At 45.0% G+C, this 26,675-nt stretch overlaps 1 protein-coding gene across 25 annotated transcripts in view; it reads left to right on the plus strand.

The window, feature by feature from the left end:
• Pard3 (par-3 family cell polarity regulator) overlaps window positions 1-26,675 on the plus strand; it is a 512,103-nt gene that overhangs the window by 85,609 nt on the left and 399,819 nt on the right. For 24 of the 25 annotated variants that reach the window (XM_087900660.1, XM_087900650.1, XM_087900645.1 and 21 more), the window contains exon 2: window positions 10,057-10,158. In XM_087900660.1, the coding sequence (XP_087756786.1) occupies window positions 10,057-10,158 (102 nt within the window). Of the gene's footprint in view, window positions 1-10,056; window positions 10,159-17,853; window positions 17,988-26,675 lie in introns of those variants that run through there. The other variant, XM_087900654.1, reaches the window with a different exon arrangement.

Consider the following 26,675-nt stretch of genomic DNA (forward strand, 5'->3'; position numbering starts at 1 on the left):
GAGAAGTCTTTCCTCTACCAAGGCTGGGTGACTGCAAGCCTAGCAGCTTAAAACTTAAGCCTCCCTGAGACAGTTTATTACTGAATCGAGAGAGAGAGAGAGAGAGAGAGAGAGAGAGACCCACCAGAGATCGCTCTCACAGGCTGTTTCTCAGGCTTAGATGGTTTCTTACTGAACAGGAGGGAGATGCAGAGATCAGCCTCACACGTTGTTTTTCAGGCTCTGTCCATCCTTTTTTGAGCCAGTTTCTCCTTGAACCTGGGATCACCAAGTGTGCTTAGCTGGCTGGTCAGTGAGCCCCAATGCTGGAACTATAAATACCTGGTGCCATGCCTCGTCTCTATCAAAAGCCGTGACCTCTGGAAACCAAACTCAGGTTCTTGTGATTCCGAGGCAAGCACTTTGCCCACCAAGCTCTTTCCTTGACACGACACTGTCTTTATTGCCACCCCCACCCCACACCTCTAATTTGAAAAGACCCTTCTCTTGGTTAAGGTTTTTCTCTTGATTCAATTTCTCCTTCACATGTTGACCCCTTTGACTGGCTTACTGGATCTTCAGAAAGAGATGGCAGTGTGTCCTGGCGGGAACGACTTTTGTTTCCAAGTCTGTAGTCTTCCTCTGCCCTTCTGTGGGCTAGATGGTGATCACCTCACTCGAGTCGTGTTTCTTAGTATTTTATCTCTCATACAAAATGGAGTGGAAGATATACCACGTAAGCCTACAAGAGTAACCCAGAGATATGCCCAATGACAGGTGGCCCTTTACCCTGTGAACTCGGGTTGAGAGAGATGGGTGCACCTCCCGGTGCCAGTCCTCAGGAGCTTATGGTGGTAGAGCTGCCGATGGCACTCTTGAGGCTGTCCTGCAGGCTGCCTTGTTAATTAATACCTTGGCTTGGATGCCCTACACATTCAGTGCCTCACGTATTTCCTTTGTCTCTCTCACTGTCAGGTGACAGTACTGGCCTCGTCCTGTCTCTCACATTCACTGGGACTGGAGGCCAGAGGCCAGGGTGTCCTGACTCCTAGATGAGAGTAGGAGAGAGTTAAGGTGTCCAAGCTGCAGCCTGGTCTCCCCACCACATGGGGCATTGTCTGTCTGGATTCTAACAGCCCTAGCTTTGCTGTCATCTGGACTATAAGACACAGTGATCAATGGGGATTTCTTAGCCAGCCAGGAGAACTGGAGGATGAAGGATGAACAGCAGGCTTGACCATGTACTTTTCTGGGTCATGAGCAAAGCACAGGGCTGTTTGCTGATTAAATCTCCCTAGAAACACTTGTGTGAAGCCTTTTCACACAGTCTGTCTATTTCTTTAGTATATAGCTTTTTTTTTTTTTTAAATAACACAGTGCTTTGTTCTGCACTTTAAAAAAGCTTCTACAAAGTCCCTTTGGGTATTTTACCAATGAGAAAGGCAAGATGCTACAGGAACACAAAGGAAGCAGGCTCTTCAGTACAAGTCAGTTCTAGATGAGTACTCAGGGCCAAGGCCCATGCTATAGAGGAGCTTTTCCAGCTAGACATGGGAAGGTGAATACAACTAGGCTAGGTCAGAATGCGGTTGTGGCAGCATCCGATGAGGAACAGGAGGAACAGTTCTTGGAGGTGGAAGGCGGGCTGGGGGCAGGGTGTTGTGTGCTCTGTCCATGACTGCTGTGGTAGCAAGATGGGGCAGGAGTAAAGTGAGATGAGGTGGCCATAATTACAGGACTGAGCAGGACTGACAAGTGGCTAGGAAGGGAGAAATGCATTCACCGGTTGTTGGAATGGTTAGATCAAAGATTATATCAACTTCCTTAGGGAAAATCGGAAGTGGCTGGAGAAGAGAACCTCCAAATCACAGGGATCCTAGGGGTAACTTCTCTTGAACTAAGAGTGTTCTGGGGATTTTTTTTTTCTTTTTTAAAGACAGAGTTGCGGGGCTGGAGAGATGGCTCAGAGATTAAGAGCATTGCCTGCTCTTCCAAAGGTCCTGAGTTCAATTCCCAGCAACCACATGGTGGCTCACAACCATCTGTAATGGGTTCTGGTGCCCTCTTCTGGCCTGCAGGCATACACACAGACAGAATATTGTATACACAATAAATAAATAAATACATAAATAAATACATAAATAAATAAATATTAAAAAAAGACAAGAGTCTCATGTAGACCAACCATGCTGGCCTGGAACTCACTGTGTAGCCAAGGGTGAGCTTGAACTTCTGGTCTTTCTGCCTTCGCTTTCCAGGTGCTGGAATTATTGGCATGTCCATTCCTACCTGTGCTGTTGGGGATGGAATGCTGTCTTCATGCATGCCAGGCAAGCCTTCTACCAACTGAGCCACATCTCCAGTCCTGGGGAAGAAAGCTTGAATTGCTGTTAGTGTTCCACAGATCGAATGTGCTCAGCTTAGAAAACTGCATGTTTAGCTGGAGATCAACCACATATCTCTCCTCATTTTTAGTTACTGTGTCTGTAGGTATTTTCAATATTAAGCCTTTAAAAATATCTATCTACTTGATACCAAATCTCTCCCCGCAAGTCGCACTAGTGAGCTGCTCAGTGGGTAGATGACTTGCCCTGCATGTGTAATGTTCTGTATTTCTTCCTTTGTACTGAATAAGAATTTCCATTCTCTCGCCTCCCCTCTCACACGGTTGATGGTTTCACACCAAGGAACACTGCTCAGGCCGGATTCCTGTGTTCTCATTAACTCAGCCACTGCATTTGTCTGCTCTGCTGTCAGCTTGTTCTGGACAGTCCACGGATAGTTGTGGGTTAGCTGTAGCTGCCGACAGCTGGCCAGACTGAGCCATGGGAGGTTTGCCCAAGATGGAAGTCACGTGACGGTACTCCACAGGACAGATCCCAGCTCCCACGTCTCTGCAGAGAAGTCTCTCCTCCTGGGTGCTCCAGCACCTCCACGCTCCGCTGCTGCATACAGGAAAGGGCTATGCTACCACCTCTTTTCCTGCGTCAGCATGGAGGACAGCGGCTTTCTCAGAAGTCTCGGCTTGGGAAACTCAGCTCTTCCTTGCTTTATAACCAATTCTCGGTTTACTTTCTTGGTTTAAAGACTTGGGGTGATTTGTATTTTCCTAGATGCATGTTGCACAATAGGTGCTTACTTGTGTGCCGCGCACACCCCCCCCCCCCCCCCCCGCCCCGGTCTGCATTCTATGTGCTAGAATCCAGTTTGCGAGCTTCGGGCAAGGGGCTGGAGGTTGAGGAAACACACACAGAGACAGACCAACACACGGATCTTCAGTCGCTGGTACAAAGCCCTTCTTTAATAGGACCATGGAGGTTTAAATACTCTGCAGTCAATGGCCAACAGGTGAAAATCCCATCCTCTGATCCTCTAGGCAAGGTACAGCTTCTAGTAACTTCAATTAGAAGGTTCTAGCAGGGAAGAGCAGCTGAAGGCCAGGACTCAATTAGTCCCAACACTTGTGTATGCTTGTTTGTTTACATCTGTATTGAGAACAAGCTAGTTTCAAGTGTGTGTGTGTGTGTGTGTGTGTATGTGTATGCATGGGTGTTTGTGTAGTGTGTGTGTATGTGTGTGTGATAGAGGATGACTCTGGGTGGCATACCATGGCATTGTCCACTTCTGTTGATAGGGTCTCTCCCTGGCCTGGACACTCCCCCCTCCCCCATTAGGCTTGGCCATTTGGGCAGCAAGCACCAGGGGTCCTCCCCTTCTTGCTTCTCAGTCCTGGGATTATAAGCACACCCTACACCTGGTAGATTTACATTGTTCTGGGGGTTGGACTCGGGTTCTCTGGCTTGCAAGGCCACCTGAGCCCGCCTTCAGCTTGAACTAGCTATTTTAAAATGATAACCAGTGTTGTGATACTTCATTGATGAATATTTCATAACATTTTCTCAGAAGGCTATTTCCTTCAATATTCACAAAACCATTATTACAATTTGGAAAATTAACAACTTCTAACAATTACTTGATACATGATCTATGATAATGGTTTTTAAGAAGTCATCAAGATAGCTTTAAACTTTATTGCATATATTAGATATGATGGCGTAGGCCTGTAATCCCAGCTTTCTGTTCAAGGCAGGCCTGTTTGGACTGAAGAGCAAATTTAAGGTCATCTCTTGAAGCCGAGTGAGATAATGTCTCAATATTAAGCAGGGGACATAGGTAAGTCAGTTAGAATGCTCACATAGCATGCAGAAAGGTTTATTCTCCAGTGCTACAACCCTTTTAAAAACTGCGTGGTAATTTTGGATGACATTGGGGCCTTGTGTAGTTAGATCTGAGCTCCATCATTGAGCCTCATTCCTATCCTGATTTTCTTTTCTTTGTAAAAATTCTAGCAAAGATTCAGCCTAGAACCACGTTTGGATACCCTCATGCTTCTGTACTCCCGTTTGATCTTGAAGAGCCCCCCTGTTACTTTAAAACAAGAGACTTTTAACAGTTCTTTTTTGAAAACAATTTGAACCACCAATTCACCCATTGCCTAGCTTGTTAGCTGTTGACACCTAATGACATTCACTATCTTCATACCCTCACAAGCACATGTAGCATGCCACTCCCACACACACACACTTCAGCAGGCATTCCCTTCAAACAAGAGTGCACTTTTACTTAGCTCTGCTGTACAACGCTCCTGTCACGACTCATTATTTAATGTGAGAAGCTTCTTTATCTTTTTCATAGGTTTTTGTCTTTAGCATCCTGTGCTGTACTTAGGTTGGCCGAGGTGTACTTTCCTTCTCTAGATTTTATTCAGTTTTATGTATATAGCTGTTTCGTCTGCTTGACTGTGCATTATGCTTAGTGCCCTCAGGGGACAGAGAAGGGAGTCAGATCCCCTTTAACTGGAGTTAGAGACAGTTGTGAGCGCCTTTGGGTGCTGGGAACCAAAGCTGGGTTCCCTGGAAGAGCTGTTTGTACTCTTAACTGAGCTACCTCTCCACTAGTCCTGGACTCTTGATTTTTTTGAAAAACCGCTTTAGTCATGTTTCTAAAAAGCATCTTACAGTTTATACTTGTCTAGTTGCTTACTGGGTTCTCTGTCCCCTGGCCTGCTGTTGGTAAGGTTATGATCTGATTGGGTTGACTCAGGAAGGTTCCTGTTCTGCCAGAATGGAGATGAAAACTGTGTCAATGGCCCTGGCTCCTCCTTGGTGTGGAATGAGACTATCATACCCGTCTGTATAAAAATGGCAAGAGAAGATGCCAATGACAGCTTCATCCCTGTGCCCTGTGAGAGACTGCCTGGTTCTAAAGGAACAAGACATGCAAAGTTATTTTTGTGAACTTGGAATTTGCCTTCCCTCCCTGTTGCCTCTTTCCTTTTTGATTAGTGAGAGACAAGACTGCATCCACTCTCCTGTGTGGCAAGAGATTTGTGGTTCTCTTGTGTGCTGGGCCTGTGCTGAGGCTTTAGCATGGGTGTGGCTTGGGGTTGAGTATTGGGCCCGAGGAGTGCATGCATTTAGTATTAGTCACTCCCCAACAAGAATGCAGATCTTTTCATTGTTGGATGTCAGACATGACATCTGACCATCCATGTCCTCCACCCCCGCTGAGAAGGCAACAAAAGCGTATTTACTCTTTAACTGAGTTACCACAGCAAACAGATAAACTAGTTCTTTAAGTTTATGCTAAAGGCATGCATTTCTGAAGTGCAAATGTGGTTAAATCAGGCAAAGCCACATCCTGTCTTGAAATGCTAATGTTTCATTAAATCCCCCCCCCCCCCAACAGACCCCATGTTTAACTGTCTGTTGTGGCTCTCATAGACACATAATTACGCCACTGCCTAGTGGCTTACATAGATGCATCATTATAACTCTGTCTGGTGGCACACTTAGATACATAGTTACAGCACTGCCTAGGCTTATATAGATACATTGTTATAGCACTGGCTAGTGGTGCACTTAGATACATAGTTACAGCACTGCCAAGAATGAAGACTATTTCCTTTGATTGGTTCTACCAGCTTTCAAAAGTGAGTTGTTTTCTCCTTGTTCTGTCATTAGCAACAGTGACTTTTTTATCTTAGTATAATTACCTTATGGTTAATTGGTTAGATGTATGCTTAGTATTAAGCAGTTGCCTGTTGTCATTGAAGAGAAATTCTCAAATTTTTTGTTTCTTAATATACATGCATACATATGGTACTCCAAGAATGGCAATGAGCGAATCCTGCCCTCTCTGACTTAAAATCCATTCATTTGGAATCTACTAGCATATTTCTGTGTAAATTGCCTCTATTCTTCTTGATTCTTTTTTTTAAAAATATATTCTCACTATTTTGTTGGTTGACCCTGCCCCTTGCCCAGTGTATGTTTCCCTTTTCCTCCATCTCAGAGAGCCAGTCTTGGTATGGGTGTGTTTCCCTGTCATACACATGTTCTTATTAACAGACTGCTTTCCACTAGATTTAGTTGGGGCTTGGTTAGGTAAGTTACTCTTCCTGGTGGAGTGCTGCTTTTAGCTGATCTGCACAGCCCTCTTTCCATTCTTGAGCTGCCCCTGAAGCCTTCTGTTCTCTGACTCCTAACCCTGCCCCAGCCCTATCCGCTAGAAGGTGGTCTTGGTTGGTTTGGGTGCTTTGAATGTTCTTTCCACAGCATCCCAAAACATTTCACTCGGAGATCCTGGTGGCTTCATTCTTAGTGGGGGCATGTCTGCCGCCAGCAGCTTTCTGGGTTATTGTCACTATTCGGGGTGAGTGTCCCAGTGATCTCTGTAGTTCAGGGAGTTCTCTTTCCTCACACGGTCTGCTTCATAAGTCATGCCATTCTTGTTTATAGCTTATTCCTTCTTTTGTGGGAACACATCTTTAATACCTTCCAGAGACAGGTACAGTGAAGGTTACATTTCTGAATATTTTTTCTTATCTTTTAAGTTTTACAAGTAGACAAGGCAGGGATTTCCACGATAGAGGGTTTCTTGAGGGAAGCTACTGGAATACTGTCATCTGCTGCTTGCTGATGCTTTTGTTTTTCTTTTTTAATTTTTTTTAAAGATTTGTGCATGTTGGACTGTTGATAAGTCCTGACTATCTAAGTTTGGTCCCTGGAGCCCACATGGTGGAAGGAGACAAGCTACAATTTTATCCTATAACATGCATACATGCAAGCACGCACAAATGCACGCATTCACAGTGTTGTGTTTGCTTGTTCCTGGGGTGTATGCTCCTGTGTATGTGAGGACACATACAGATGTATGCCTGTGCCTGTGGAGGCCAGAGATTGACTTTAGGTATCATGTTTCAATCCACTCTCCTCCTCTTTTTTCCAGTGAACACTGATTTCCTCCATTCAGCTATACCTGCTGACCAATGGGTCTCATATCTGTGCACCCCCAGCTGCAGTTCTACACAAGCATGCCAAGCATGCCACCACATGCATGCTCTCCTTTTTCTCGTCTTTCTACCTCCACGTCAGAAGTCCTGGGATTATAGGCATGCACCACCACACCTGCTTTTATGTGGTGCTGGGGATGGAACCAGGGCTTTATTCTTGTTAGCTTTCATTCATTCTGGCTGTTAGGTGCTCATAACAGTCAGATACCTGTCATAACCATGTGGCGTGTCTGACTGAATCAGGGCCCCTCCTGATGTGCAGTTCACAAGTCTTAAGTTCAGAAAGCCTTGTCAGTTGTTGAAGAATGCAAAAATTTTATGGGATTTTTCAGAGAAGAGACAGTGACTGGCAGTGTCAGATTTTGCTTGCAGACCAAGGACTGAGGAAGGACCAGTTGCGTGTAGCCCTGCAGAAGCTGCTGCTGACTTGATGAGCAGTTTTTGGAGTGTGGTGGGAGGATGCCTGAGTGCTTTGGGATTGTGGGAGAGAAGACTGAAGCAAAAAAACATATTGATTATTTAAAAAATATTTATGTGTGTACCTGAAGGCATGTGAATGTTCCCGTGCCTGTGCATGTACCATATATGTATTTGAAGGGTGGAGGAACCCCACATGTTGTTCTTAGAAATGCTGTCCATACGCTTTGAGCCAGGGTTGCTCATTGACTCGCAATTCACTATCTAGGCTAGACTGGCTAGCTGGCTTCATAGCCCCAGGAATCCCTAGTCTTCCTGATGCCAGTGCTGGGATTAGAAGCATGTACCACCACACACTATGTTTTTAAAAGACGCTGTATATGTATAACATTGTTGTATTTACCCAGTTAATATGTATGTGCACTATTTTGACAACTGTATGATTTCTTAAAGGTATTTTTATATATACCACATTTGTAGAGGATATTCTTGAATTTTGGGATGGATAACATCAATTACCCTTCCTCCTTTTTTATGATTATTTTTAAAACATTTTTTAGAGAATATAATATAATTATAACATTTCTCTTTTCCCTTTTCTCCCTCTAAAGTCTCTTATATAGCCTTTCCACCTCCCCTTCAATGACCTTTTTCATTAATTGTTATTGCACATGTATAGTTGTTACTGTATGTATACATGTATGTTCTGAATATAACCTGTTCAGGAAACATGTTACTTGTATGTATGCTTTCAGTGCTAATCATTTGGTAGTGGCTAATAATTGATGTGCTAAACCCTGAGGAAGAACATCTCTCTCACTCCCAACTGTCCTTGGTTGACTATAGTTCTTTGTTTAGGGTTGGGGCCCCATGTCCTTGTCCACTCTGGCATATCCACTGGAGTCCTCCTTGCTCAGCTCCTGTTTGGGCACTCATGTAGTTGTGCCTTTATGGACATAGCTTTTGACATTGCTGGGAGATAATAGTCTCACAGCAAGCTTCCTGATCCTCTGACTCTTACAATCTTTCCACTCCCTCTTTGGCAATGTTCCCCTTGCCTTAGGTCTGCAAATGTTTTGTAGATGTATCTGTTGTAACTGGGCTTCACAACTCTGCATTTTGATTGGAAGACATGTGCTTTTTACCTGGTTCTGGGCATCAAACTTAAGTTCTTAAGAGAATTCCACTGACTGAGCCCTCCTCTTTTCTCAATAATTCTTTAAAAACATTTGTGGTTACGATGATTGCAGAATTGATTTATCAATTAGAGGATGAGAACTATGTGTTTAGCACTTGTAAAAGCAGATCATTCTGAAACGGCTATTGAAATCTCAATGTAACATCTTGGCTACTCCTGTGTGTGGGCGTAGGATTATTGGTGGTAGGCTTGACAGAGACTTCTTGTCTGTCCTGGGGCATGATGGTCAGGTAGATCTCGTGGACAGAATGAGATCCAAGAGGACATAGCAGGTAGACAGGGGAACCTGGAGAAGGTAGGAGTCCTGGATGGAGATGCTAGGGCTGGGTGTGGCCTACATTGGTGGGCTGGGAAAGGGAGGTGTTGGAAAAGAGCTCACTTTGTAGATCAGGCTGGCCTCAAATGGACAGAAACCCACCTGCCTCTGCCTCTCAAGTGCTGGGATTAAAGACGTGTGCCACCACCGCCTGGCTAACATTTCAAAGTTTTAAGTGGTATCTTTTTTCTCCTTTCTCTCCATCACTTTTGAGCTACAGACCCGGCATCTTTAACGGGTTGCATTAAATAATTCATTATGTGGGCCAGGCTTGATCTTTTGGAGCATAGGCTCCCAACACAGCCTTCTTGGTCCGTGTGCTGGCTGATCAGCTTCTCTGTCCATTTATTCAGGCCTGTTTGAGAGGAGCACATTGCCTCTCCGGTACATGCAATATACTAGTTGTAGATTAACAAATATGTGCCATTTCGGATGTAGAATGTGTGCTGTTTAATCAAGTGTTTCTATAGATTGCTTTGTCGGGGGTTCTTGCCTAGTTTGTATCTCAGACAATGGGAAGTCTGATCTACTTAAGAGAAGTCAGTGTTTCTGAGACTGTGGTTTCTCTGTTACAATATTGACATGGGGCCAAGGTGAAGAGTATATGTGAGTGACCTAATCATAGAGGAAGAGGAGGACTGATTCTACGATGCGTTGAGCCCTGCCTGAAGTTTTAATTGGTTGTAATTTTATTTATATTCCCTTTAATGGTCAGGAAGTTATTAGAGTTTAAATTGTTGAATTCCCTTTCTGTGATGCTAACGTATTTGACATTTCGGTTCTTTTGTCCAGGATCCAAACTACTGGATACAGGTGCATCGCTTGGAGCACGGAGATGGAGGCATTCTAGACCTGGATGACATCCTCTGTGATGTTGCTGACGACAAAGACAGAGTGAGTTCACGGCTGGGCAGTCTGCTCTAGAGGCAGTTTTCCAGGATGAGAGCGGCAGGGGGAGCCCTTCCGTTCTGTGCTAGAGACATAGGTGGAAAGTCACACAGGCCACCCAGCTCTCTTTTGATCTGTGTCACAACAGACATGAAGACCCTCACTGCCCAGTGCCAGACAGTAATGACTCTCCTGCCACTGGGGGTTTAACACTTACTTTTAGAGTTTTTACCCAGCAACTTTTACAATGAAAATGCAACAAAGTATTCTTTGCCCTCCCAGCCTTATTTTTTGCCAAACTCGAGCTCTCCCCTGGCAGGGCAGGTCCCTCACGATGAAGATCTTGTTTCTGATGTCATAGGATATGTGGGGTCTTCTAGTTCTGGTCGCAGTGCTGGCTCAGAGATGGCGCCTTCTTGAGCCACTGTCTTGCTACGGATGGCTGTTCCAGGCATTTTTTTGTGCCCTGTGTGCTTTCCTCTCATGAAACTGCCCCCCACTGCGCCCTCTGCCACCTTTGGTCTGTTTCTTCACTACCAGCTTGAAGGTCGTCTTGGTTTTGCAGGCATAGTGGTTCATGCCAGTTTCATGCTTGCTGACTGTGTGCAGGGAATGGGGAGGAGTGTAGCTCCTAGCGTAATAAAAATGTGTGACTGGGTGCTGGGCTCTTCATATGAAAGTCAGCAGATTTTTTTTATTGTGCTGAGATGATGAGAGTGACTGGACTCACAGAGCTTCTTGCCCGCACCTCCTGTTGTGTTTGGCTTGAAGTGAAATTGCACAAGGGCCCAACAGCCACAGATGCAGCTGTATCACCACAGCTGTGCCGAGGTGGCTGCAGGTAGCCCTGTGTCCTCATTGCTCTCCAGTGTTCACACAGGGCGTTTAACCAGCCAGGCCACTTTAGGAAGCTAGAGACCCACAAGTCTGTTGGGATGCTCACCACGACTGACGGTCTGCCCCACTCTCTGTCCGTGTTGCTGGGCTGAGTTGGCGGGCACAGCTGCTGATGCCCTTTTAAGCCCATGATTCTGTTAATTGGTATCATGCCTGCTCTGAATTGGATAGAAACCCTACATAGTTTCTTGAAATCTCAAGAAAAACAAACATATCAGGTACAAGTATTGAGAAATTCAAGGAGGCCTGAGCTCCCAGTATTTGCTATGGTAGGGTTTGTTTTTTTGTAGCTACCATCGGCCAGTAACGTGTCAAAAAAAGAAAAAATACAAATCTTTTAGGCCTGTTTGCAGTTTGATGATGATTTTCTTGGGTGCTCTTTCTCCCATTAGGGGTTCTCATTCAGCAGGGTTCACGCTCGGTGACTTCCTTTGAGCCCTCTGAGGGGTCCTGAAGCTGTGGTTAGTTTGATGTTGGTTCAGTTCTGAAACTGAGAGCGACTTTGGGGAGCTGAAGAATTCATGGCGTTTTCTCAACCACAATGCTGGAAATTCACTGCTATACTGAATGTCCTGGCATTCCTTTCTGCTTCTTTATTCTCCTTATTCTCTCTTTTTCTGCCACCCATAGTGTGTGTTCTGCAGTAGCTGGGTAGAGTACAGTCCAAGTCCACTAGGCTGAGGTGCTTAGATCTTCGGTACAGTTTGTCACTCGTCATCAGTTGGAAACCATGCACACTTAACTGCATGATGACAACGAACCAGGAACAAGCCACATTAGATCTGACTGTTAAACGCTTTGTATATCTAAATTGTGTGGTTAGTAAATCGCACTTTTGCTTTGTAATCTTGTATAAATCAGATGATGATAAAGCCATGCATTTTTTGGTGTTAGGAAAGATTTGAGGTTTTAGGAAGTGTAATTGTTGTTTTTAGTTTCCTATCATGATTCCTGAAATAAATTTCTAAGTAGAATGCTAAAGGATAGACCATTCCCAAGTGAGAAGTAACTTCTAAATCAGCGCTTTCTTTGCTGAGAAATAATTCACTTTTGACTTCACCAGTTGAAAAACTCTTTAAGATCGTAACTCCTTCCAAGTCGCTAAGCATTCTGCTGGGCAATTGGTGATAGCCCATGCATCAGCATTTAATTATGTATCTTGCAAAATGTGTGATCATATGCACCGCCTAGCATTCTGCCCACTGTGAGGTCCTCTTCATCAGTGCCCTTCAGGGTTGTCCCAGGAAAGGGTCATAGTTCTCGGCAGCTGCCCACATCTTTATTGTGTCTGCTTAGGGTGCAAATCCATCTCCATGATTTGGTGGATCAAATCACACCTAACTCATGACGGGCAGTTCAGGTTGCAGAGTTATTTGGTGGCTCATTGTCCAACATCCAGCTTCCACTAAGTACTGATAGCAGGCCAAGAGCTGCCTCTTGAAGGGAGAATGCTTAGCAGCAGATTGTGATAGAGCCTTGATATAAAGGCCCAATGGTTTCCACTGTGATTACCTAGAGGAGCTGGCTAGAGACTCCAAATAGCATCCCTGTCTGCCACAGCCACTTTAAGGACCTCTGTCTGCCACTGCCACCTCAAATACCACTGGATCTCCTAGATCATATGACCTAAATGGTGGAGCAGCCTGAACAGCAGCTTGGACTTGTTGATGCTCTGGGTCCTCCTCAAAGCCAGAAGTTTTCTGAGTCACTTGGTATATGGGCCAGAGTAACACACCCAAGTGAGGGATTTGCTGCTTTCAGAATCTAAATAGGCCACTAAGCTTCCTCTATTTTCCTGGTGCTGGGAAAGTCTGAGTACTTGTCCTTCATATTAGGGATATCCCTGCGTGCCCTACATCCTGGACTCTGAGAAATTTCACTAAGGTAGAAAATCCATGAGTTTTTGTTAGATTTATTCTCCCTCCTCTGATGCACATTTGTGTTACCAAAGTGGTTGTTTCCTTCTGCTCACTTGGTCTAGTCAGCAAAGTGTCATCAATATAGTAGACCAGTATGATTTTTTGTGAACCAAGATCCCCTCAAACTGAAATTGGGCAGATGGTTCAGTGGCCACGAGCACTGGCTTCTCTTGTAGAGAGCCCAGGTAGCAACAGCCATCTGTAACTCCAGTTCCAGGGCTCCCGTGTCCTCTCCTGGTCTTGTGTACATACATACATACATACATACATACATACATACATACCGGGAAACACTTATACACATAAAATAAAAAATAAAATTAAGACCCAGGACTGAAGGCAATTTGTTTCCAGTGGTCCCAATTAATGGCTGTCAAGAAAGAGAACATTTGCTGGATCAAAGATGTGTCCCAGTTTCCAGATCTATTCAAGCAAGGACACCACATCTGGTTTAGCTGCTGCCGTCGGAGTCACTGCTGGGTTAAGTTTTCGGCAGTTAGCTGTCATTCCCCACGATCCATCTGTCTTCTGCACAGACCAGATGGAAGAGTTTAGGGAGATGTGGTGGGGACCTCCACCCCTGTATCATCCTTAATTTCTGCAATTCCTTCAGAGAGGTGATACTGTTTTGGCTTACTGTTTTCTCTGGTAGAGTCCACTCCAGTGGCTTCCTTATGACCTTTCTATAGGTCAGGGAACCAGTGTGGGAAATCTGTCAGCTCTAAGTATATAGCTATTCCAGTTTTATACCCTAGAACTGGGGAAAAGCCACAGGATGAGTCTGGGACCCCTTGGACCCACTGTGACCTTAGACTTCTGCCAAAGCTCCTTTGGTCGCCTGACCTCCACAAGCCTCTAAGGAGGCCACGATGCTTTCTTTCTGGTGTGTCCTAGTGCCAATGTCTGTCTAGTTAGTGCGCAGTGGGCCCCACGAAGTCCCATCTCTTCCCTCCCCCCTAAGGTACAGCTGTCCTAGTGAAGGCCATAGGTCCCCCTGACAAAGGATAGGTGGAAGGCTTACATCAGAACTCTTTGGCATTGTAACAAGGTCCCTCCTCAAGTGGATCTGGCTGCCCTTCCCTTCCTTAGAGGGTTCCGGGCCTGCGAACCGCACAGGTCTGGGAACTGGCTGATGAGCTGTGCTATCCGATGCAGCCTTTATCTTGTTGGTTCTTGAGTGATAAACTGAAAATGGGGGGCGGATTTCAGGTGATGAGATCTATACTTGAGAAGCAGACTCCTCCATGGGTGTGGAGAGTGGGTGACATCAGGGGTCCCTGTGGGTGCTGGCAACCGAACTCTCTACGAGAGCAGCCAGTGCTTTTTAATCGCTGAACCTCATCTCTCCAGCTTGAATATGGTTTAGCGTTAGTAGAAACAATTACTGTTGCTGGAAAAAGTCTGAACGTTCAGCACAAAGTGTTAATACTGCTTTTCTGAGAGGGGGATGTAAGATGGATTTGGAGGGGGTGTCTTCAAACTATCGACCTTTATTTGTTTTTCTTGGTATGTCTCTTTCTGCTTAATTCCAGTAGGAAGAGAGCATTAGGCATATCTAAATATAGCTTTGGATAGAAGCTTCTTTTGTGGTTGCAGCTTTTGTATGACTTAGTGTGGGGAAGGGATGATTAAAAAGTTTGATAATGTGAACTTGAAATACTTTCTATAAACGGAATTCTCTAACCAGCTGTCTTGATTAATTTCTTCCTAATGGACTCATTTTAGTGCGGCTCGGAAGGGAGCATTTAACTTAGTCACCCATAGGAAACCAAATGGCTGACTAATTAAATCAAAGCGATAGTTTCTAGCATTTAAATATTTTCAGCGTTCTGGGTAGGGCACAGCAGTTCAAGTGTGGGCAGAGGCAGGGGTGGCAGGGAGTGTAAAAGGGCAGAGTCAGATCGGAAGGGGCTATGCTTCCTGCTGGGCGACAGGGAGGGCACAGGCCTTTCAGAAACAAGTAGGGCCTTTGTGTGTGAACACATTCTGGTTGGTGTAAGCTGGTCACCAGCCTCCTCAGAAAATGGTATAGAAGCGCTCTCTAGGGCTACCTAGTCAGGCCGGAAGAGTAGAGGGCCACCCTCCAGCTGTGCTCGTCATTGTAAGCTGGTAGTCGGGATTCTCTGGTGTTGCTTCATACACCAGGGGCATTTCGTTCTGCAGTGCCTGGAGCCACCTGGTCTGACTTTAAGCACACAGTTCTTATTTCCCTCCCCCGTGGCTTTGAGGTACAAGCCCAGGCAGGCTGCTTAACCTTAGTTTTACAATCTGTAAGTGGGGGTAATGATTAAGCCTAGGGGTTGATAGAATGGGTTTAGATTATGGTTGGTCCTGGGAAAGGTTCCTTGCGGGCACCATTGGCAGTTGATCACCAGCCCTGCTATCAGTGGTGCCAATCCTGTAACCCACCTAAGGGTTCAAAGGCAAACATTAACCAGGCTGTTCTGGGCATTTGTTTTATATATGTGATTAGCTTCAGTTTCCTTGGCCTGTTTTTACTTTTCTATCAGCTTCATGCAAGCCTGGACTGGCAATGGAATTTATCTGTAATTGCTGGACAAAACACACAGGTTTCTATATCTTTAAATTTTGATAGTTCCATATATATATATATATATATATATATATATATATATATAAAATTTAACATCAATGTTTTCTCTTTTGAAAGAGAAAAGGAGCTGAGAGTCCAATTCGATATTTTCAGTATTTGAGAACAAAGATCATGCTGTTAGCTTCCCCTGTTCCTCCGCCCCCGAGTATCTCATCCCCCCCTAAGACAGACAAGGATATAAGTAGGTAACTGTTAGTTTCTCCTTCATGTACATTTTCTGGAAATAATGTGAAACACTAAAAAGGATCATGCTATTGGCCCACGTGTGGAGGTCTGAGGAGAACGCAGGAGTTGTTCTCTATGCCATGTGGGTCTTAGGGATTGAACTCAGGTAGTTGTCTGGCAGGAAAATTCCTTTACCTGCGAAGCCATCTTTGGTACCTCAAACGCGCTGTCTTTCAGGCATTGCATTAGGCTGCAATGTGTCCTGGAGCCTTGATTTTAATTAATTAATTAAATTATAATTACCAATTAATTAATTAGTGGTTTGTGTGATTTGCTGATGCTGAGTGTATGAGATCAGGTGAGGAGTGCCGTGGCACATGTGCATAGGTCAGATCAGATGAGGAATGCTGTGGCACATGTACATAGGTTAGATCAGGCGAGGAATGCCGTGACACATGTGCATAGGTCAGATCAGGCGAAGAATGCCGTGGCACATGTACATAGGTTAGATCAGGCGAGGAATGCCGTGGCACATGTGCATAGGTCAGATCAGGCGAGGAATGCCGTGGCACATGTACATAGGTTAGATCAGGCGAAGAATGCCATGGCACACATGCATAGGTCAGATCAGATGAGGAATGCTGTGGCACACATGCATAGGTCAGATCAGGTGAGGCATGCCGTGGCACATGTGCCTAGGTCAGATCAGGTGAGGTGTGCTGTTGCACATGTGCCTGGGTCAGATCAGGTAAGGAATGTCGTGGCACATGTGTGTGCTTAGGTCAGAGGTCAACCCCTGAGTTCTGCCTCCTGTTTGCATACACCATGCTGACTGGTCTGTGAGCTCAGGGACATTCTGACACTGCTCCCATCTCACCTAGGAGTGCTGGAGTTGCAGACCTGCCTTTATGTGAGTTCTGGGGATTTGAACTCAGATCTTCATGCTTGAATAGCAAATGCTTTGCCCACTGAGCTGTCACCCCTAAAGCCTTGAGTTTATATTTTGTTTTTTAACTTTAGACTTATTTTATGTGGCAGGTTTTTCTCTCTGTATGTAAGTGCGTGACATTTGTGTCTGGTGTTCAAGGGGATCAGGCGAGGGCGTCAGAGTCCTTGACATGCACTTCTGGATGGTTGTGAGCCATCATAAGGGTTGGGAGCTGAGCTCCATTCTTCCATCGCAGCAGTAAGGGCTCTTTACTGCTGAGCCATCTCTCAGTTCTTAAGTTGTATACAGCTTTCCTTTTAATCTTGGTATAATCGCAAATTTGCTATAAATCTTCATAGAATTCATTACTTTATAAAGTATTACATCTCTAATTTCTCATTATCTAGCCCCTTCCCTTTCTCCTTCTAGAAACCCCGAGAATGTCCTTTAGGCCTGGCATGACTAGGCAAGAGCTCTCCCACAGAACATCCCCTCAGCCCTCATATCTCTTGTGTGACCTCTTTGGGGAGAACATAAACAGAGCCTTTCTTCCCTTGCCAGGTCTAAGGGAGGGTGTCCTTGAGCCAGAGTGGGTGGTAATTGTGCATTCTGAATTCTGTATTTCTCTTAATCCAGTGTGTTCACCTGAGCATCTCACCATCTACTTCTCATTCATGGGGGAGGAGAAGGTTCTCAGAGCTATATCCGTTGGCCCTCTGAATAGACCCTGCAGTGCGGAGGGGCTGTGCTTGGATGCCATCCGGAGCCCCTGCTGTCTTGCTACCCATGAGCTAGAGGCTTCCTTGACTCTGATGGATCCAGTCATCCTCAGCCAATGCCAGGGTGTGTTGCTACGCCCAGTTTTAGTCTTGAGAAACTACCAAGCCTGTTTAACTGGTGAAGGGTGTTTTAATTTGGTGCTCTGGGGGCTGTCCCTGGATGATCCGGGATCCACGGTGCCCTGTGTAGTCTCGGTCAGCTTCCAGAGAGGATGATGTGAATCAGCTGGAGCCCCTCCTCCCCCGTTTCAGGCCTGATCACCTCCTGATCACCAAGGAAAAAATTGCAGACTGGATGTTTGGGTTTTGAGGACTCTGGGGAACAATTTTGTGCTGTACTTAGCCTAGCATCCTGAGACATCTTGGCTCTTCTCACCACCTGATGGCTAGAAATGGCAGACCAGTCCAGGCCAAAGCGTTCAGGGAAGTATTTCTCCTTCTCTGGCACCTCCAGGAAGGACTCAGTGAAGGCCCTGCGGCTGTCAAGGTCTCTGAACCTCAAAAGAGCCACTTCGAGAGTCAGCAGAAGGCAGGTTGGTACAGACCTTTCTGATCCCTGTGAACTTCCTCGAGAGTTGGGAGAAACCTCTTGTTCTTCTCTGTGTTTATTCCTCAACATTCTTTGGAGATAAGCTTCCGAATTAGTTTGAACACCTCCACCTTCAAATTCTTCCTGACAATCTCTGTGCTCCCGGTTTCTGTATGGATGTGTGTAATTTGAATGCCTCTTCATTTCTTTTGCAAGTGTCAAAATTGTGTCTTACAAATAACACTTGTCATGCCACCAGAAGATTCTAGTTTCTCATGTGTAATCTCCCAAACACGACTTGAAGGGATATATTTATGTTACCAGAACATCCTACAAAACAGATTAGGTAACTTTTACATACAGCAGAACACTGGACTATAAAGTAAGCTAGTATGTTCACTTTCATAAAAGTACCTATTTCATAGAGTTGTATATACTTTCCTTCTACTTTCAAAGTATTGGGTGAAAATGATGGGAAGTGGGTGCGGCTGTGTTCTTGATGTTTTGTTTTACTGTTTGTATGCTGTTATATAAACTTAGGCTGTGCAAACGAGATAGGCTTGCCCTGCACCCAGCTCTGCCCGCTGTGAAGCTCCTCTGGACCCTGGTTCCTTGTTGGGTGGGGTCTGTCTGTTTTGGGGATCGGATTCCTGGCATCCGCCAAGCCAGTGCTGCCTGTCTTCTGCTCGGTCCTGCGTATTTTCGCTTTCTCCTTCCTGCCTTATTTTCCTCACAGTCACAGAGGCCACAGAGGCCATCTGTATGCTGGAAGCAACTCAGAGACATTCTGAATCCTGTTTATTTTGCTTTTTGAGCAACGATCTCATGTAACCCAGGCTGACCTCAAACTCTATGTAAATTGAGGATGGCCTCCAGCTTCTCATCCTCCTGCCTACACCTCCCAAGTTCTGGGTTTTGGGTGTAGGCCACCACTCCCAGTTTATATAGCTTCTTGTATGTTAGGCAAGCATTACCAACTGAGTTACAGCTTCGGCCTTCTAATTATTTTATAAATAAATTATTTATCTCTAAAACGTTTATAAATATTTTATAAACAAGCACAAGTTTCAGCAGGAATCACAATAGCAGATGTTTTGCAGTTAAATATTTTTAACATTTCGAATTTATTTCTGTTGATAATATTTTGATTGGATCAGTGTAATTTGATGAACCCTAAAACCTGTTATTTATTTCTTTAAATAATTAAAGCTTCTATATGGAGTACATGGGATGTAGCAGGAAGGAGGAGATCAAGGCATAGTCTTGAAGCGTCACTGATCCATTGTCCGAGGTTTTCTCCTCTGACTAAGCAGGAAGTGAAACTGCCTGACCCTGAGGGTGCAGTTGTGGCCCTGGTATTTGACACCTGAGCATTTTGGTCGTTTGTGAACAGGCGTCCACAGAAAGGAATCCATACTGGCTTTGTGGCAGCTCGGTGTCAGCCTCCAGTTCGGTCCGAATCCGGTTTGTTAATTAAACTGTACCATGCATGTCCTTGCCCTCAGCCTTCTCATTGCTCTTCCCAGGGGTAATGGTGGCGTTGTCTTGCTCTTGTAAAACACACTGATTAAATTCTGAGCTGTTAGCAAGATGGTGTTAATTTTCATCATAAATATGAGATACGGCTTTTGGAAGGTTGCATGAGGACATTGGTTCATGGGAAGTGCTCACCTGTGTAAAGACACACGGGGTATTTTGCTCTTGACAGTTGAGAACACTGGCAAAAGAGAAAGGGAATTTCCTTTGCTCTGATGTGGGAAGCGCCCCCTCTACAGAGCATGGTTTTCCTGCCAGGAGTCAGCCTGTGGCTTATAGAAATGCTAAGGTTGGAATTGTTTGTGTACATTCTGGGGAAATGTACACAAAATGTACATTAAAATGTAGGAAAGTTTAATGCTCCCTCGGGTTTGTCAAGAAAATTAGCATCATGTATTAAATGGAAAAGATAGAACTTCCGGTAATCCTAGCATTCTGACGAGTGCCCAAAGCCAACCTAGGCTGCACAATGTAGACCCCTGTATCCACAACAGAGTTGCCAACTCGACAACCCCACTAGAGATTAACAGCCACATGTGGGGACAGTCTCCCAGGTGAAGATGTGATGGGTTTATTTTATAGGATTTATGGTCAATATTCTCAGCAACATCTGAAAATAGTTTCGTATTTTCAAATTTATGTGTCTGAGTGTTTGGCTTGCTTTATTTTTTGGTACCTGTGGAGATTGAGAGAGGGTAATTGATCCTCTGGAACTGGAGTTTAGGATGGTTGTGGGTGCTGGGAATAGAACCCAGGTCCTCTGGAAGAGCAGCCAGTGCTTTTAACCACTGAGCCATCTCTCCAGCTTCCTTACTTAACTTCAAACCTCTTTGTCCCAACACAATGGAGGTTCGGGGTTTTCTGCTTGTATGTAAGTATACACGGACTTTATGAAGACAGCATATCCACGTGTGTTGTCTTATGGTTGTTCTTGTTCCTAAAAGTAATATGGATTATATAGACTATAGAACTATTATCAGTTGCATTTAGTTTTGTGCCATAATTATATAATTTTTAAAGATTTATATCATGTGTGTGTGTCTGTATGTGTGTCTTGGCACCACGCTTGTGCAGTGCCCTCAGACCCCAGCAGAGAACATCAGAACCCGGACCTGTAGTTATGGATGCTTTCTAGCTGCTGGGTGCTGGCACTGAAGCCTGCCCCTTTAGAAGAGCAGCCAGTGCTTAGCAGCTGAGCCGCCCTCCAGCTCCCACACTTGTGTTTCCGTGAGTCTTTGTCTCCAGTGTGGATACTGCCTGCCACTTGTAGTGACGAGAAATGTGGATGAGTGGATCTGCATGGGACCGCATTGTGTGTCACAGAACACTAGAACATGTGTGTGCTCTGGCTAAGAGTCCTGCTAGGAAGTCGCTTGCCAGGAATATACGCAAGTATGTTTTCTTGTTTTATAAGGTGACAGTAATTTTATCTGCCTTTTTCATTTGTAAAAGGAATAATGACTTAGACCCTTAGATCTACCATGCGCATGTGGTCTTGCTTCACTAGCACGAACTCCTTGTCGTAGAGGAAGAGGTGGCACCGGCAGCTGACTTCTCCCTGACCTCTGAAAGAAATGTGTTCTTGATGAGTCTTGTGACACCAGTGTTTCATTGTGTAAATACCAAGATAATATGACTCTTAGTTTCTACTTATTCATGTGTTGCACTTGGGGCTTTTGCTTCCTTAGCAAAACACAAAAAAACACAGTTAATGTGGTTTCTTAATTTGTATGCAACTTAATGAATCACGAGTGACATCTTATTTTTTTAAAATAATATTTAATTTTGGCTTTCTCATAGGCAATTAAGTAAAAATGTACATTTATCAGCAGTATTCAGATAGTTAAAACCACAAGCCCCAAACAATCTGAAATATTTGCCTCCCTCTGCTATGTTATGGCAGATACTCTTTGCTCTAAACTAAGTGTTCCTTATTGAGAATTTCCCAGTTTTTAGCCCTCACTGGAGTTTGAGGGGGAGGTCTTTTTTTTTTTTTTTTATAACTGAAATGGGGTATAACAAGTGACACAAACTCAAAGGAAAGGAGTAAGTAATATAACTTTATTCACTTGAAGCACAGTTTCCTTGCTTAGCATACGCAAACCCTGGACTCAGGCCCCAGCCTCATGTGAACTGGCTGTGGTGGCCCAGACCCGCCTGTAGTAGGGCTTGGGGCCAGCAGTTCAAAGCCATCTTCTGCTACACAGTGAGTCGGAGGCTAGCATGGGGTAGGCGAGACCTTGTCTCTAAAGCAAAACCCTTCACTTTGCCACCAGAAACGATGATGTTTTGACTTCAGCATTAACCCTTCATCACCTCACCTCATGCTGCAGACTGTTGTTGATCTGGGTGCTCATCCCTGTAGCATCATGACACTTCCTTCCCCAGCCATGCCCTGAAAGAAAATGGTCAACATTGGCAAAATATCAGTAAACCTTGCCCTGGGTGAGATGCATAGGGAGTCACTGAATGACTGTACTCTGGTGCAGTCCTACAGAGTTATATCATACGAGCTAAAAAGAAGGCTCATGGTCACAGTCATAGTTTTAAATACTAGAGGGAGACCAGGACTGGTGGCGCAGGATGCTCGTTTTCCAGTGGCAGCAGCTTGAAGCCAGATGGGCTTGCCGGTAGTGAAGCTTCTCTGGCCTCTGGTTCTTTGCTGGGTGGGGTCTGTCTGTTTTGGGGATCAGATTCTCAGCATCTGCCGAGCCAGCGCTGCCTGTGTGCTTAATTTTATGAACAAATGGGATTTGTTGGGTAAATTCTAGCCAGTCTAGCTGTAGAAATTGACAGATACTTTGAAACATCTGTCTTAGTTAGGGTTTCTATTGCTACAGTGAAACACCATGACCACAAAGCAAGTTGGGGAGGAAAGGGTTTATTTGGCTTACATTTCTGCATTACTGTTCATCACCAAGGGAAGGCAGGACAGGAATTCAAGCAGGGCAGGGACCTGGAGGCGGGAGCTGATGCAGAGGCCATAGAGAAGTGCTGCTTACTGGCTTGCTCCCCATGGCTTGCTCTGCCTGCTTTCTGAGAGAACCCAGGAGCACCAGCCCAGCGATGGCACCACCCACCATGGACTGGACCCTTCCCCTATCAATCAGCAATTTAAAAATGCCTCACTAATTAAGAAAATGCCTTACAGCCAGATCTCATGAAAACATTTTCTCCATTGAGTTTCATCTGATGACTAGCTTGTGTTGAGTGAACGTAAAACCAACCGTCACGACATTTTAAATTTAACACCAGGACTGGCTGTCTTTGGCATCACATTTTGACCGACTCAGTGCTCATCTCTACCTGAATCACTCCTGGTATCGTCCTCATTTTACAGAGGCTCAAGGCTCAACCATCCTGAAGCTGGATGAAGATCACTTTGTGGTTTGGTGCTTTGTGGTCTCCTTTGCCAGGAGCTCCCTGATTAGAGGGTGCTAGAGGGAGCCAGGCAGCAGGACAGACAGGGTTGGCCCTGACCTTTCTGCTATTTAACGACCAGGCAGTACCCCTCTTCCTAATTTCATCTTTTTTTCTTTTTAATTTTCTTGGCAGCTTTCCTTGGCCTTTGGAGTTCTCAACACCAGCCCTTGGGCACTAGCCCGGCTCTCTTAGCCTCTCCCACCAGATTCTTTTGCCAGGCAATCCGTGTACAGCCCAACATGTACCCTGCAGGACTGAGCCCCTGTCAGGCGCCTCTTCCAACTGACTCTGGGGTTTGGGTGGCTCAGGCTCGCTCCTTCACCGTGCGGCTCACTCCAGGCCACTCCCCTCCACAGGGCACGGGCCACCTTAGGTTTCCTGTGCTGGGGATTCTGTTTTCCCTGTTGGATCTTTACTGTACGTGTTCATCGAGTGGTATTCAGAATTGAGTAAATTTGACCTGAGATGACTTTGGAAAACTCTTCTCTGAGTAATATTGTAATGCGACACACTGCTAGGTTTTAATGAACTTGTTTTCATGTCTTTGTACGAAAGGTTATAAAATCTAAACAGTTTTCTTAAAAAGTGGATGTGGCTGGTTTTTTTTTTTGTTGTTGTTTCTTTATCTTCTTCTTTTTTCTCTCCAGGAAAGTTAAATGAAGGTGAAAAAGAAAGGGAGCAGTGGTGTGTTAATTAACAAAGTCTCATGGTTTTGGGCAGCTGGAATAAATAGTTATCGGTTAATTTAAGGACACAAAGTGGGTTTTTATTCTGACAAACATGCTTTTATCATCGAATGAATCCCAGGCTCCCACAAGCATCTTTGAATTCCTACTTTTCTCTCTCTCTCTGTCTTTCACCTTGAAACTTAGGGAGACCTGAAGTGGTCTTTGAAAGCTTTGGCTTGTTTAATTTTATTTGTGTCTCTGCCAATGTTCTGCCAGACCTGGGCACTGTGTGCAAAGGTTATAGTCTAAGTGTGCAGCTGGACAGGATTCCGTCTGGAGTGAAGTATAGGAAAGGCAACCGCGTGGCCCCTGCCCTCTCTGGACACAGGAACGCCTCTTCTGTAAATGTCACTTCTCACGGTGTGGCCCCCTCAAGCTTGCATGGGTGCCTTTTCTGGGCACTTGTGTGGGTTTCCTGCAGCTCCCCTTCCCGGCTCTGAGCTTGCTAACAAGGCCTCCTACAGACAGCTGTGGGGACTCCTGCAGCCTCCAGTTGGTTCATAACCCAGGTCCTCTTAGTTCTCACTCAGCATGCACGTTATAAATGAAAAGGACAGTCCCAGCAAACTCTGCAGGCATGTGTGGGTCCCTATTACAAGATGTTTAATTACTGTCATTAGTGAGCATTTGAAGTACCTGCCCAGCTCTGAAAGAGGAACCGGAAGGGGAAGCAAACCCCTTTGAGTCTTGTCAGGTTGGTCCTTTCTTGGGCAAGGATTCCTGGGACAGTGGACGGAGCTAGAGTCTTCCACCAGCTCTGAGGAAAGAGACAATCCGTAAATGGCCATGCACTGAGGCCCATGGCTCCTTCCATTACATTTGTCCCTTGATTTCTTTCATAGTGCCAAGATTTAATTAGTATGAAAACTTGAACATTGGTAATTGCATCTTCAGTAACACTATTTGAGCTCTTTACAGACAGTATATCATGTATTATAATATTTCCTGGAATTTAGGTTCGTTATCTGAAGAAAATATCGAGTGGATTGTGCCGTAGATGGAGAGATACTTTATCTTAAAAGTGAAAATTAAATACTGAGCAGGAGAGACCATCAAGAGCCCCATAGAGAGAGCAGATATATCAGTCCACGAGCGCTGCGGTTCTTATAGCTCAATAGAAATTTAAAGTCATCCTTGGCTACATATAATGCCAGCCTGGGATACATGAGACTTTGTCTTAAAAACAAACAAAACCAAACTATTTCCTTATTTTTTTCTTCAACCTCTCATTCGTATACCATAGCATTTCGCCTGTGGAGAGGGCTGTCTCTAGGGCACTTGATTGAGCGCCCATGGGAGATTGTCATCAGGGAATGTCTGATGAGCACAGGGTGTCTCTGCAATTGGTGTCTTGCTTTCCCACATCTCTCCTGACCCTTGGTTTTGTCCATTCTGATCAGTTTTGTTTTGTTTTGTTTTGTTTTGTTTTTAAGATGGGGTTTTAAGACCATGGAGCTCAGACTGTCTTGAAACAGGTGGCGATCCTCCTGCATCAGGGTCCCAGTGCTGTGATTAAAGGTGTGGATTGTGATGCCCAGCAGGGTTCATCTTTCTTCTGAGGCTTGTCTTTATGGGATGGTTAAATTCTTAGAAACCAAATGTCTTCATGGGTTACGGATGGCTATACTGCCCCCTTGTGTTTTCTCTGTGCCTTGTTCCCAAGTATTTGGGTTACAGAGTACATGCATTTACTGCAACTTCATTCCTGCCCTTGCATGAAAACGGCTGTGTCCTTAGACCGCTGCCCAGACAGTGAGCATCTCTTTGTTTCCAGGGCTGTCTTTCCCTGTGCACTCTCTCAATGCATTCTGGTTTTTTCTTTTTTGTGTTTTTGTAGGCCAGTACTTAAATTCTGTACATATTTCCGTTCTCCTCCATTCCTGTCCTATGCCAGTTCCTGCCCTCTGTGTACCTTGGAGGAACACAGCTAGGGTACTGCCAAGTTGAATTTTATAAATCAAACACAAAGAGAAATCGTTGGAAACTCAAATGCTACAAAAATATATAAAAACATATACTTTGAAAGAGCCAAGCAGGTGGCCCTAAAAGATATATTATAGTACTATATCTGTATTGGATACAATTCAGACACTTTTTTTTTTTGTTAAGTAATGGTGGTTGAATATGGGCTAAGATTTTCTTTTTTGGTGTGTGTGTGTGTGTGTGTGTGTGTGTGTGTGTGTGTGTATGAATGGACCCATCTTCAAATAGCCAGTGTAGTGCAGGTAAGTTTGTAGAGTGAGTGTGTAAAAGCACTCAGCAGCTCTTGGTCATATACGGGAAGTAGGTTTCTTTTCTTAACAGGTTTTAGTTAAAAACGTATCTGAGTGGCCAATACAGCCAACCCTGAATATCTGTGAATTTCGCATCCATGAATTCAACCCCAGGTCAGAAACATTCTGGAAGAACAAAAATAAAAGTCAACCCATTAAGCATGCAGGCTTTCCTTTCTCTTAGTTCTTCTGTGGACAGTGTAATGTGGCAGCTTTATCAGTAACACTCTAATGGCTCTGTTAGACACTGTGTGATGCAGACGCGATTTAATGTGCTCAGGAGGGGATCAGCGCCTGCCTATGCACCAATACAGTGCAGTAGGGTTTGTGTGGTAAAGTCTGTGAGAACTTTGCACCATCTTTACACCAGCAACTTGAACAGCTGCCTAGTCGGTACCGGTGGGGTCCTGGGATCAGTGCCCCATAGAGCAGTACCTGTGGGATCCTGGGATCAATGCCCCATAGAGCCTGAGGACTGAGCCGGTACCTGTGGGATCCTGGGATCAGTGCCCTGTAGAGCAGTACCTGTGGGATCCTGGGATCAGTGCCCCGTAGAGCAGTACCTGTGGGATCCTGGGATCAGTGCCCCGTAGAGCAGTACCTGTGGGATCCTGGGATCAGTCCCCCGTAGATCCTGAGGACTGGGTTGGTAGCTGTGGGATCCTGGGATCAGTGCCCCGTAGAGCCTGAGGACTGGGTCGGTACCTGTGGGATCCTGGGATCATCAGTCCC

The sequence above is a fragment of the Myodes glareolus genome, chromosome 22 (genome assembly GCF_982192425.1).
Source record: "Myodes glareolus chromosome 22, mMyoGla1.1, whole genome shotgun sequence".
Classification (NCBI taxonomy): domain Eukaryota; kingdom Metazoa; phylum Chordata; class Mammalia; order Rodentia; family Cricetidae; genus Myodes; species Myodes glareolus.